This window comes from Notamacropus eugenii, chromosome 2 (genome assembly GCF_028372415.1).
Source record: "Notamacropus eugenii isolate mMacEug1 chromosome 2, mMacEug1.pri_v2, whole genome shotgun sequence".
Lineage (NCBI taxonomy): Eukaryota > Metazoa > Chordata > Mammalia > Diprotodontia > Macropodidae > Notamacropus > Notamacropus eugenii.
Window position 1 is genome coordinate 455240809 of NC_092873.1, and position 14495 is coordinate 455255303.

General features: G+C 38.6%; 1 protein-coding gene across 1 annotated transcript; it reads right to left on the bottom strand.

The window, feature by feature from the left end:
* Positions 1-587: 587 nt before the first annotated feature.
* On the bottom strand, positions 588-4158 carry LOC140529592 (pyruvate dehydrogenase E1 component subunit alpha, mitochondrial-like). Its single transcript, XM_072648362.1, has one exon. The coding sequence runs from the start codon at positions 4114-4116 to the stop codon at positions 2953-2955; it is 1164 nt and encodes a 387-aa protein (XP_072504463.1). The 5' UTR covers positions 4117-4158; the 3' UTR covers positions 588-2952.
* Positions 4159-14495: the final 10337 nt, after the last annotated feature.

Sequence of the window (14495 nt, forward strand, 5' to 3'; positions counted from 1 at the left end):
ATTGCTGTAATTCTTATCCCCAACATGCCTTTCATTCCATACTCTCCTCTTAGCAGGCTATATAGATTATGCTGAAGCTTCTTCAGAAGACCTTCAGTGCATTTTCTTTTCTCTCCACTCTATGTGATTTTTCTCATTATGAAATCCACCTAAATTTAAGTTCATGGATATTTCTGAACTCAATAAAATTGTCTGCTGAAGAGCACCTTGTTTTAATGTGAGTTGCTGAGGAGAATTTGCTAAAATACAAATTCACTACAATACTTTTTTAAGGATCTGAACTTGGGAGACTCCTGGATCCTATGTGAAAGAAGTTTGTGGCCACAAAAAAAAGGCTTGGTAATGTGAGTTTTTTTTTTTTCTCATTATTGGAATCTCTCTGTTTTTTTATAGAAATGAAGCTAACTTTAGCAAGCAAAGGTCTATCACAGTGCAAAACTTCTTATAGATATGAAAATCTCTTACACAGGATCCAGGACTGATAAACTGCATTTTTAGAAACAGTAGTGAAAGATACATGTTGGCAGATTCCAACTTTTCTTAAAGAGAGTAGTGTACTCATCAAATGCAGAAAAGGAAAACTGGTATTGACTTTTCAATGTGAATATATTTTAATGCAGTAAAAATACATAAACCATTGTACATCAAAATTGTAGATTACTTCAGTCATGTAATTGCTTTGCATTAGGATATCAGCTTGAATGACTTTTCATTAAAGCTCTGACAACAGTTACAAGTAAAATTCCTTCCAAAGAGGGAGACACTAGGCTAAGCATCATGAAAAAAAAGAGAGACAGAGTCATAGAGAGAGACAGAGAAAGAAAGACAGATAGGGAAAGAGAGAAGGAGAAAGGAAAACAGAGATAGGGAGAAGCTAATTGAGAATTAAAATATGAAATTACTAAGTAAAGTAGCTCTAAGAAATTTGAAAATAAACAAAAACTCCTAGAGGAAGAGAAAGACGTACATCCTTTAAAGAAATCCATTCTTTAACTGTTAATAATAATAAAATGCATAGACACCATTGATACCCCTGATTTCCATAGTTCAGTAATGTAACCCCTGGGTCCTCAATTCCTTGCTGACATAAAAAGCATAGGTATACTTTAAGGTATATCATCTTTCAGTTACTACACAGATAAATGAGGAATTGAAATATGGTATATAGAAATGCTCAAGGCATTTTAGCCATGAAATCCCACAATAGCAAAAGGGGCTAAGATACAACCAAGGTGACCTAGCCAGCAATTTTGAATCTAACCATTAAAATAAGTAATTTAAATTGTCCATGTAAGGGGTGTGTGTGTGTGTGTGTGTGTGTGTGTGTGTGTGTGTGTGTGTGTGTGTGTGTGTGTGTGTGTGTGTGTGTGTGTGTGTGTGTAAGAAGGATGTACTTCCCCAGGACCTCTGCACACCAGGAAGGGAAAACAAAAAGGTAGGCCTTGTATTAATTGTTCTTCATATATTTTTTTCTGCTCCTACCCAGTCATTTGCCCTTGCAAGCATTCCCATATCTCTGTCAATTATAAAACTCCTTATTCACAATTCTCTTTCAATTGGCTGTATGATAAATTACAAGCTCTCTACTTAATTTCTTTTCGTACCTCTGTAGGGACAAGTTATCAACTTTTCAAGGACTAAACTATAATACGAAGAGGTAGAAGGACATTTGCAGCATGGTTTGCCAGAATCTGGCCTTTTATAACTTTGCTGGGCCTGATATATTTTGATCCTTTTACTGACCCTGAGCGTAGCTTTGTCTCAGCATTGCCAATTCATGCAGTTTGTCTTATCACACAGGTTTAGCCCTTGATTTTTTTGTTTATTGTACTTACCAAATAGTTTAATAGATAGGACTGTGACTATGTATGGGTTGTACATATGAAGGTAGAGATTGGGTAGAAAAATGGTTCCTGAGGGAGCATGGGAGGCAAAATGAAATTTGAATGAAATTTGAGAATTACTGTAACAGACGTCAAAAAACTATTTTCCCCTAATCCTTTTCACCATTTCTATGAATGAACCAACAACCAACAAAACAATTTGACAGTGTTTTCACAGAAATCATTAAGTTGTCTATATGTCTTTTGCAAGCATTTTCCAAGATGTCAACATTTGAAACAATAAAAAAAAAAAAAAAAACATTCTCCAGTTGGATGTCAAATCAATTTAATTCAAATCAATAAACATTTGTCAAGTTTGTATTATGTGTAAAGCACTGTGCTGAATTCTATACATCTAAAAAATGGAATGGTCTCTGACTTCTAGAAGTTTACATTCTTCTAGTGGGGCATGAAGGTGGGTGGGAAGGAGGGATACAGCATAGATACAGATAAATAAATCCAAGATTATTTGAGGGAGAAGTTTAGGGGTGGGGTCTGGAAAGGTTTCTTGTAGTAAGGGGAAACATAACTGATAAGTAAATTATCTAGCTGGCTATCTCTCTGTTATCTATTGTCTATGATTATTTATGTGTGACAGTATGCTTAGGTATATACACATACATATACATAGTGTGTGCATCTATAGCTTATATAGTATGTATGTAGTACATGTAATATAACATACATGTTGCATAAGCTCTAGTTGTTGGCATCCTGTCCATTTTAAAAACAAATTTGCCTATCTATCCATCCATCTACACATATACACATAAATTCATAATATATACAAACATGCATTTGCACATATGAAGCTAATATACATAATACATAGAAATATATCCATGTGCGAAACAATGTAAACAATTAACATAATGTACAACTATCGCATAGATATAACTAGTAGCCCTCTTGGATATAATGTATATATTTAGTATCTTCTAATGACAGTTCAAAATGTTTTTGTCTTTGGAGGTTTCATCCCTTCCTTCAATCTAACAATTCCTTTCTTAAAGTTGACAAGATAATGCATCATTAAAGGAGTTCTATAAAGTTCGATCCCTAATCCCTTTTAGCTTACAGATTTGTACTTGATCCACTGATTGACACCACGAACTTCAAAAGGGGGATGTCCGGAGTAGATGTGATAGCCCAATTCGCCCACGGGGGGCTCTGGATCCGCTGTAGCAAACTGGGCAGCATCCTCGATCTCTTTCTTTACTTCAGCATCAATTTCCTTTAATTCTTCAATGCTGGCAAGGTTGCTGTTCACCAGCCGGTTTTTGTGAAGCATGATCGGGTCACTCTTGCTCCTCACTTCTTGAATCTCCTGCCGAGAACGGTAACTGACCCCCGGGTCGCTCATGCTGTGCCCGTGATAACGATACGTCTGCAGCTCCATCACTATGGGGCCCTTTCCCGACCTGCAGTAGGCAGCTGCAAACTTGGCCGCCTCTCGGACACACAAAACATCCATCCCATCCACCCTCATTCCTGGAATGTAGTCTCCTCTCTTGTAGTAGTCAGTGCTGGCTGCTGCTCTCTCTACCGAAGTCCCCATTCCGTATCGATTATTCTCGCAAACAAAGACGCAAGGCAGTTTCCACAAAGCGGCCATGTTGAAAGTTTCAAACACCTGCCCCTGATTAGCGGCCCCATCTCCGTACAAAGCAAAGCAGACGTCGTCCGTTCCTTGGTACTTGCAGGCCAGCGCGATGCCAGCTCCCAGGGGCACCTGAGCTCCCACAATGCCGTTGCCCCCGTAGAAGTTCTTGGAGTACATGTGCATGGAGCCTCCCTTGCCTTTGGCGCAGCCCCCTCTCCGCCCCGTCAGCTCGGCCAGGATTTCTCGAGCCGAGAGTCCGCGGGCATAGGTAAAGCCATGAGCCCGGTAGGCTGTAATCACGTGATCTGAAGGCTTGATCGCGGCCTCGATGCCCACGCAACAAGCCTCCTGACCGTCGCACAAGTGGCAGAAGCCGCGGATGATCTTCTGCTTGTACAGCTGGTCCGCCTTCAGTTCCATTCGACGGACGGTCTGCATCGCCTTGTAGTACTTGAGTCCTTCCTCCCTAGTGAGAACCGCCCAGTCGGGAGGGCCCCACTTAAGCCGATGAAGGGCACATCTCTTAATATCAAACGAAGCTTCGTTGACAAAGCTACGGCCTGCCAGGGGCACTTTTCCGGGTTGTTTGGGGGAGGCTCCCCTCAGCAGACGGGAAACCACCGGGAGCATTTTCGGCCAGGAGCGGGTAGCCCGAGAGCGCGCGGCCGGGTCAGGGTGACCGTTGGCCGGTGGCTGATGGTGCAGAAGGAACCGCGTCCCGAGATTCCTGGAGCCGAGCGGCCACGGAGTCTTTCCCAGGAGATAGAGAGAGCTGGGTAAATTAATTTTAAATAGGCCCGGATACAGACAGCTAGAGTTATTCCCAAAATACCAGGCCCCTATTATCTACAACAGTCATTTGGCAAGAGGGATGTGCTATTTTGAGCCATGTAGGAAAAAGCAAAAGACTTTTCATGTATATTTGACTTGACAATTGAGTTACAAGCTTTTAAAGACAAGGGTCTGTCTTTTAATTATTCTTGTATCTTTCACGATCACTGCCACAAGCGCTTGCATTTGGCAAGTCCCCAATTCTGTACTGTTCAGAATCTAGACTGACAGTCTTTCTCTGCCCTCACCCCAACTTCGCTAGAAATCTGGGTAAAATAAAATTTGAATTCGTTCTAGAATTCTACTATTTTTTTTAATTGCATTCTTCCCAGTATATAGCTCTACCTTTCAAGAGAACTAATTTTAGGAATGAGACCCCTAATCGGAGGATACTTCTATTTAGAGAAATAGGGTAGCATTTGATTAATTGAATGTTTTCACTTTTTTCTCTCTTTGCCCAAATCCTGACATAATGCTTAGCCTATATTAGAGATTTGATAAAAGGCCACCCAGTGACTCCTTGTTGCTTCTAAAATAAAATGTAAACTATTCTGGTTAACTTTTAAGTCATTCACAGTCAGGCTTCAACCAGGATCAATGTACACCAATCTTTCTGGTGCACATGGGTACATCAGAGATGCACAGCAAACACTTCATAGCCTGTCTCTATGCCTTTGCACTGGTCATCTCCATCCCTAGAATGTACCCCTTCTTTACTGACACAGCATAAGATCACTATCTCATCTCTTCAAGCTGCAGCTCAAATAGTATTTTCTCTGTGGATCTGCCCAATTTCTATTGCCCTTGTGCCCTTACTCCAATTGTATTTCACTACCTGTTTTAAAATTTACGTTTATTCCGTTTATATCTAGTTTTGTGCCACTTCAATGGAGTCCTCTAAAGAGTAAGGCTTGTTTAATTCCTTTTATTTGTGTCTCCATTCTTAGCTTTGTACCTGGCACATAGTAGATGTTTAATAAATGCTTTTTGATTGAAGATAAATGTTGTCAATGAATATTAATTAAGTACCTACTGTGTGCTAAGCACTGGGGCAAAAGGGGCAAACGACAGTTCCTCCCCTCAAGGAGTTTACAATCAAGATAAAGGATCAGCAAGGGCAATACCATCTAGAAGAGCTTATGTGGCCCTTGCCCATCTACTGCCACGAGTTATTTGGGGAAGGCAGAAGGTTCTTTGGGGGCCCCAAGTGGATTTCCCTTCAAAAATAGTTTTAACTAGTGCTCCTGTGCAAACAAGAACTTTAACGGGTAGGAGACATGTCTTACAGGCTTTTGCACTAGTGTGAGACTTTTATGGTTTTTACATTTTTTCTGCAGGGTGAAATAAAGATTTTCATTTAGTTTCCAAATAAATTTGCATTAATGTTTAGATACAAGAAGAACTTAATGTTTCTCAGTAGGGGTAACTCAGAATATGGGAATATTTGTCACCAACTAGCAGATTACAGCTTGTCTATAAATTAGTAGATGAGTACCAGGGATATATCTGAGGCAGGAAGACATTAAATGATGATCAAGCTCACACAGTATAGTTCAGAGGCAGGATTAAAACATTGTTCTTCATGATTATAAGCCCAGAACTTGAGTCATTACACCACAATACCACATTACATAGACACACGCACACACACACACATGCACACACACACACACACACACACACTGTTATCAATGAAATGGTGAATTAGGAAGGAAACAGTTGCAGAAATAAAATCTCTTAAGCAAATGTGCCTGATAATGTTCTGATTTCTAAGATATATAAGGAATTGGTTCATATTTATAAGAATGAAAACCATTTCCCAATAAATCAGAATCCCAATAGATCTGAAAAGAATAGGTGGTTTTCAGAGGAAGAAATCTATATTACCAAAGGTTATATAGGGAAAAAAAAATCACCATATCACTAATAGAAAAAGGTAAATTAAAGCAACTCTGAGGTTCTGCCTTATGCTTAATAGACTGGCCAAGATAACAAAAATGGGAAATTAAAAAGGTTGTAGGAAAAGAGGCACATTAGTATAGTTGTGAATTAGTCCAGTTACTCCAAAAATCAGTTTGAAATTAATGCCCCAAAGTCATCGAAATGTACATACTTCTTGACCCAGTTATATCACCACTAAGCCAAAAACCCAAAAGAATCGAAGAAAGAAAAAAGACCTATATATACATAAAGTAGTTATAATAGATCTTTTTATTTTTTTTAACTAACAAAGAGCTCTAAGCTAATGGGAGAGGGGGGTCACATCAATTATGGAATGGTTGAATAAACTGCAACATATGACTTAGTGGAATACTATTGTACTGTAAAACATGATAACAAGACTTGGTTTAGAGAAACCTAAGAAGGCTTATATGAATTGATGCAGAGTGAAATTAGCAGAACCAATTTGCATAATAATATTAAAAAGATCTACAACTTTGACAGATCCAGGAATTTTGATTGATTCAATGACCAATAATGATTTCTGGGCATTGATGAAGATAGATGCATGATTGCCGATTTCTGACGAAAAGGTGATGGATGAATGATGCAGAATGAGACACACATTTTTGGATAAAGGCAATTGAGATTTTTAAAAAACTATGCATATTTCTTGCAAGGATTTTTTTTTTAGACTGGGTGGGAGTGAAAATGTGTTTTGTTTTTTTTTTATAGAGAGAAAAAGTGGTAATAAAAACGTTTAAACAACCTAAAAAAAGAATAACAAGTGATATCATGATTATTTCTTCCCAATTGCTAGTGTCATAATATAAAAGTTCACTTTGTAACAACTTACATGACTAGTCAATAAATTATGAATTATACCAGTTCCATTCTATACTAATCAATGAATGTGTATGTATTCACAAACACAATTCTGGCAGTGTTGGAGAGCTGGCGTCTTGTTAAAACATTTACTGTATTCAGGAATGTTTCTTAATTTTCTATTATGTGTATTACATTATGTTCATATATGCCTGTATGGAAAGGATAAGTATAACATACTTCATATCATCTCAGTTCCTTCAGAATGACTCATTTTCTCTGCTTTCCAGATTATCATCCTTATATTCAAAGGGAAAAGTAACTTAAGTGTACAAAAATTGATTTTGAGGTAGTATGACTGAGTAAAATCTATTTGTCTAATTTAAGATTTGAGATGATCCTCATAAACACTTTATCTTCATAATGATTTAAATCTATCAAAAAGATTTGATTTAGTAGTATGGTAAGAGGACTATGTATTTATATATCATATCTATATATTTATCACTTGACATCTCTACCATCTCTCTGTCTCTCTTTGTCTCTCTCTCTGTCTGACTGTCTCCATCTATCTATCAATCTAACATGACTAATAACATAACATAAAAATGATGCAGGAGTATAACATCAATGCCAAATCTTGAACTTGGGGAAGAGATATGGAAAGGCTCTCTCCTTCCTTTCCTTGGAGTAGTAGGAGCAGTAATAAGTGGGGAATATGAAATTTGCTATCAGATTCAACAATCACATCTGTTGCTTTTGCTTAATGGTTTCCTTATTTAGAAGGAAAGGCTTGTTGGTTAATAATGATGTTGGATCCATAAATACCTAGGATAGAAAACAAAAGACAGCAATATACCTTTGTTATGTTAGTTAGAATTTGAAGGCTGAATATGTGTTCATCTTTTGTTCCCGAAGAAGACCATGCCATCATAGAAATAATGACATGACTTGCACTTGACTTTGTTTTGAGTGAGGGAGGGCTGTGCAAGTCACCAGCCTCACTTTTCCTCCAGGACCATCTGAATCCAGTGACCAGATATTCATCCAGATGACCAGAGATAACCCAGGATGAGGCAATTGGGGTTAAGTGACTTTCCCAAGGTCACACAGGTAGTGAGTGTCAGGTGTCTGAGGTGAGATTTGAACCCAGGTCCTCCTGACTCCTGCACTGGTGCTCTGTCCACTGCACCACCTAGCTGCCCCTAGGATTTGAAGACTACAAAATGGGAGATGCTAGGCGGGGCAGTAGATGGAGTGCTGAGCCTTCATTTAGGAAGAAGACAGTTGAAATGCTTCCTGAGACATTTATTTACTAAATCCTGAGCAAATTTCTTAAACTCTGTCAGTTTATCCATCCATAAAATAAGAATAGTAATAGCACCTACCTCTCATGGTTGTTGTGAAGATCAAATGAAATAACATTTGCAAAGTTTTTTTTTTCAAACCTTTATGTTCAATTATAAGTGCTAACTATTATTAGCAATAATATAAATTGAAAACTCCAATTGTTGTCACATAGAAAGGGTGAGTGTCTCATTAGTAAATATGAAAGCAGATTTTATAGCTAGAACAAAGAACAACTTTTTAACACAGGCAATTTTATTAATGTAAAATAGAACGGTTTTGTGATCTTGGTACTTAGTGAAGAGGAGTTGGTGCAGGAAGTATTAGTAAGCCACATTTCTAGAGTCAAGAGAATATTAAGGGATTTTTTACTCTAGTGGAAAACAAAACTTTAAAATCTGTCAAGCTATTATTATTCATTTTTTAGGAAAAAAAGGCATGTGTTAGGAAGAAATTGACTTGAGGCAGCTAAAACACATTACAGGATGATCTAAGGCTATTTTTAATCACTGAAGTAAAAGAAAAGGTACTCAAAATAAAATTAAACAGAAAATTAACTTTGCATTTCCAGGTGGAAAACTAAAGGAGATTTTAGGAAAGAAAGGCAAATTTTAAAACTACAAAGATTTCCAAATAAAAGAAACCGGTGCAATTGCACAAAGCATTTCAAGTCAAGAACAAGAAATAAACCAGTCTAACCAAAAGATAATTCAGGGAGCAGCTTATAAGATACTACAAAGTCAGTAATAAGTGGAGTTTTATATACATCAGAGGCTGAAAACTACCCAGGAGATCATTTGATGATCAAGGCAAAAAAGCTCACAATTGGAAAAAAAAGAAAGATAGCTTGCAGATGAAATGAAGTCTTTGTCTCATTCTTTACCAAGTAATTCATTAGGGATATCCTCAGTCCCAAATCATCTTTCAAACCAAAGGGGTCAGAGGTACTAGATCAAACAATAATAAATGCATAGGATGTTCTAGAATTAACTGACAAATGAGATGTAGATAAATCATTGGCACCAGATGGCTTCTCCCCAAGAGCTTTGAAAGAATTTATGGATGAAATTATGAAACCATTGGCTAGAATGTGCAATCTGTCATTATAATCATCCCCTGCATGAGTATGAATCTAAGTCACAAGAAGAGTTCCAGAAGGGGTGTTGGCAAAGATAGACCCTTCACTACAAGAGTATAATGATCCAAGTCTATAAATTCATGAAGTTTCTGGATAGGATGAACATGGATTTATTCACAAAGGTATAGATGAATACATTAAGACAAATACAAGGAATGGCACCCCTTGCAACCTGACAAAAATGAAATTTAGAGTAAATAAAAAGGAAATATTACTTTTCCTAATAGATCGAGAACTTAGAGAATTTGCCTCTAGAGTTGGTACAACTTAATGTGTACTTAAGATTCACATGTAAATAAAGGTTTAAGTCCATGGCTGATTTAAAGAAAATTTTATGATAGCAATATTTTCCTTATATCAAACTTTGATTACCAATTATCATTTTGTATCTAGTGGTCCTATCTCTGTCCTCTAAGGCAAAGTAGAACAATGCCAATCCGTTTTCCATAACATAGCTCTTTAATATTTGAAGACTGCTATCATGTACTCTCTCTCTCTCTCTCTCTTTTTAAATTTGTATGCTGGAAAATCCCATTTCCTTTAACTGATTACCATATAGTATAATCTTGAAGTTCTTCATCATCTTGTTGATATTTCAATGGACAAGCTTTCTCAAATGTTCTAAGATATGGGGAGCCACAATGATTACAATCTTGTGTATTAATGCATATTATAAACATATACACCTATATACACAAATATATAAACACATGCAAACATATGTATGCATATAGATGTATATACCTCCTCCCAATATAGATATGTGTGTGTGTATACTTATATATTCTTATTTGTGTGCTGAACATCCTCATTTCCTTTAACTAACTGTCATATGGAATTATCTTGGAATTTATCCTGTTGATATTTAAATAGACAAACATCCTCAGTGTCCTTTCTAAAATATGGTGAGCCAAACTGATAATGACATTCTTTGTTTTTTTTTTTTTAAATTAAATTTATTTATTTAACTTTTAACATTCATTTTCACAAAATTTTGGGTTACAAATTTTCTCCCCTTTTATCCCCTCCCCCCCCAAACACCAAGCATTCTAATTGCCCCTATGACCAATCTGCTCTCTCTTCTATCATCCCTCTCTGCCCTTGTCTCCATCTTCTCTTTTGTCCTGTAGGGCCAGATAGCTTTCTATACCCCTTTACCTGTATTTCTTATCTCCTAGAGGCAAGAACATTACTCGACAGTTGATCCTAACACTTTGAGTTCCAACTTCTTTACTTCCCTCCCTCCCCACCCCTTCCCTTTGGAAGGCAAGCAATTCAATATAGGCCAAATCTGTGTAGTTTTTCAAATGACTTCCATAATAGTTATGTTGTATAAGACTAACTGTATTTCCCTCCATCCTATCCTGTCCCCCATTACTTCTATTCTCTTTTGATCCTATCCCTCCCCATGAGTGTCGACCTCAAATTGCACTCTCCTCCCCATGCCCTCCCTTCTATCATCACCCCCACCCTGCTTATCCCCTTATCCCCCACTTTCCTGTATTGTAAGATAGGTTTTCATACCAAAATGAGTGTGCATTTTATTCCTTCCTTTAGTGGAATGTGATGAGAGTAGACTTCATGTTTTTCTCTCACCTCCCCTCTTTATCCCTCCACTAATGAGTCTTTTGCATGCCTCTTTTATGAGAGATCATTTGCCCCATTCCATTTCTCCCTTTCTCCTCCCAATATATTTCTCTCTCACTGCTTGATTTCATTTTTTTTTAAGATACGATCCCGTCTTCTTCAATTCACTCTGTGCACTCTGTCTCTATGTATGTGTGCATGTGTGCATGTGTGTGTGTGTGTGTAATCCTACCCAGTACCCAGATACTGAAATGTTTCAAGAGTTACAAATATTGTCTTTCCATGTAGGAATGTAAACAGTTCAACTTTATTAAGTCCCTTATGACTTCCCTTTGCTGTTCACCTTTTCATGGTTCTCTTCATTCTTGTGTTTGAAAGTCAAATTTTCTTTTCAGCTCTGGTCTTTTCATGAAGAATGCTTGAAAATCCTCTATTTCATTGAAAGACCAATTTTTCCCCTGAAGTATTATACTCAGTTTTGCTGGGTAGGTGATTCTTGGTTTTAGTCCTAGTTCCTTTGACTTCTGGAATATCTTATTCCATGCCCTTCGATCCCTTAATGTAGAAGCTGCTAGATCTTGTGTTATCCTGATTGTATTTCCACAATACTTGAATTGTTTCTTTCTAGCTGCTTGCAATATTTTCTCCTTGACCTGGGAACTCTGGAATTTGGCCACAATGTTCCTAGGAGTTTCTTTTTTTGGATCTCTTTCAGGGGGTGTTCTGTGGATTCCTTGAATACTTATTTTGCCCTCTGGTTCTAGAATCTCAGGGCAGTTTCCCTTGATAATTTCATGAAAGATGATGTCTAGGCTCTTTTTTTGATCATGGCTTTCAGGCAGTCCCATCATTTTTAAATTGTCTCTCCTGGATCTATTTTCCAGGTCAGTTGTTTTTCCAATGAGATATTTCACATTATCTTCCATTTTTCCATTCTTCTGGTTTTGTTCTGTGATTTCTTGCTTTCTCATAAAGTCCTTAGCCTCCATCTGTGCCATTCTAATTTTGAAAGAACTATTTTCTTCAGTGAGCTTTTGAATCTCCTTTTCCATTTGGCTAATTCTGCTTTTGAAAGCATTCTTCTCCTCATTGGCTTTTTGAACCTCTTTTGCCAATTGAGTTAGGCTAATTTTCAAGGTGTTATTTTCTTCAACATTTTTTTGGGTCTCCTTTAGCAGGGAGCCGATCTGCTGTTCATGCTTTGACTTCATGTCTCTCATTTCTTTTCCCAGCTTTTCCTCCACCTCTCTAACTTGATTTTCAAAATTCTTTTTGAGCTTTTCCATGGCCTGAGCCCATTGGGTGGGCTGGGACACAGAAGCCTTGACTTCTGTGTCTTTGCGTGATGGTAAGCATTGTTCTTCCTCATCAGAAAGGAAGGGAGGAAATGCCTGTTCACCAAGAAAGTAACCTTCTGTAGTCTTATTTCTTTTCCCTTTTCTGGGCATTTTCCTAGCCAGTGACTTGACCTCTGAATATTCTCCTCATACCCTCCTTGCCTCCTGATCTTCCCAGCCAGCGTTTGGGATCTGAGATTCAAATGCTGCTTCCAGCCTCATGGCTTTGGGCGGGGGCAGGGCTGCTATTCAGTGTGAGATTAAGTTCAGGTGCTCAGGTTGGGGCAGGGCTGCCTCTCAGGCTCAATTCCCTCAGGGAGTTTATGCACAGACCTTCAACAATGGATCCAGGCTCCTGCCCACCCAGGGAGCCCCAGCCCGCCACCGCCCCTCAGCTTCTGCCTCCCGAGGGACCCCGAGCCATGGGGGCACCCCACTCCCCCCTCGACCCGCCAAAGAGACTCTCTCACCGACCCCCATCACCTGTGGGTGGAGGGACTTGTGTGGCTGCTGGAGATCCCATCCCTGAAGCCTGCTCAAATCTGCTTTTCTTGGTGCCGCGGCCGCGGCAGGTCTTGGCTGGGCTCCGCGTCTACAGCATGATGGACCTTTTGCGAGAGGTTTGCAGGTCCCTCTGTGGGTGGAGGGACCCAGGTGGCCACTGGAGATCCCGTCCCTGAAGCCCGCTCGGATCTTTTCCTCTCGGTGCCGTGGCCGTGGCAGGGCTGTACTCAGCTCCCAGTCCCGGCGCCCAGTCCACGGCGCGAAGGACCTTTTGCGAGAGGTTTGCAGGTCTCTGGAACAGAAATCTCCCTCACTCCAATGTTCTGTGGCCTCTGGGTGCAGAATTCGCTGTGAGTTACTTCTTTGTAGATGTTCTATGGGTTGTGGGTTCGGAGCTATGTGTATGTGCGTCTTTTTACTCCGCCATCTTGGCTCCGCCCACATTCTTTGTATATATTATGTATACATACATAAGTGTATATGTGTGTACACTGTGTGTGCATATATATACATGTGTACATATGTGTGTATATGTATATATACATGTGTGTATGTGTGTATGTACACACATTTTTGTTCAGTTTTGTCCAACTCCTCATGACCCCATTTGTCATTTTCTTAGCATGATTTTCTTAAAAGTGATTTGCCATTTCCTTCTCCAGTTCTTTTTACAGATGAGGAAATGGAGGCAAACAGGATTAAGTGATTTGCCAGGGTCACACAGTTAGTAAATGTCTGAGGCTGCTTTGAACTCAGGTCTTGCCTCTAGGCCCAGTGCTCTATGCACTGTGCCATCTAGCTGCCTATATATAAGTATACTTATATATACTTATTTCTATACATCTGTGTATGTATTCCAAACACAAAAAGAGTCAAAAAGCCACAAATTATCCCTTACTCTGTGGATTGACTGAATGGTCTATTATTCAGCTTTGGGGCAATATTGAACAAAATATTGTTCTTAAGTGAATGAAAACTGTGATCGCTGACATTCTCTCTCTCTCTCTCTCTCTGTCTCTCTCTCTTTCTCTCTCTTCCTCTCCTTCCCTCCCTTTTTCTCTTCTCCTCATCAGTCATCTAAAAATTATACTTTAAGAGAGTGTCTGGAGGGCACTGAAAGTTTAAATAATTTCTCTAGTTACTTATGATATTGCTGCTATTAATGACAATATTTATGTAGAACTTTATGGAGTGCAAAACCTTTTTGTTTTTTTTTTTTTTAATTCTAATTTATTTTTAGTTTTCAACATTCATTTCCACAAGATTTTGATTTCCAAATTTTCTCCCCATCTCTCCCCTTTGCCCACCCCAAGACAGTGTGTAATTCTGATTACCCATTCCTCCATTCTGCCCTCCCTTCTATCATAACCCTCCCTTCTCTTTTCCCCATCCCCTCTATTTTCTTGGAGGACAAGATAGATGTCTATAATCCATTTCCTGTATATCTTATTTCCAGGTTGCACATAAAAACAGTTTTTTACATTTGTTTTTAAAACTTT

What these genes read in the sequence shown, in the direction of transcription:
- LOC140529592 (XM_072648362.1), bottom strand. Translation starts at nt 4,116, where the DNA reads ATGCTCCCGGTGGTTTCCCGTCTGCTGAGGGGAGCCTCCCCCAAACAA.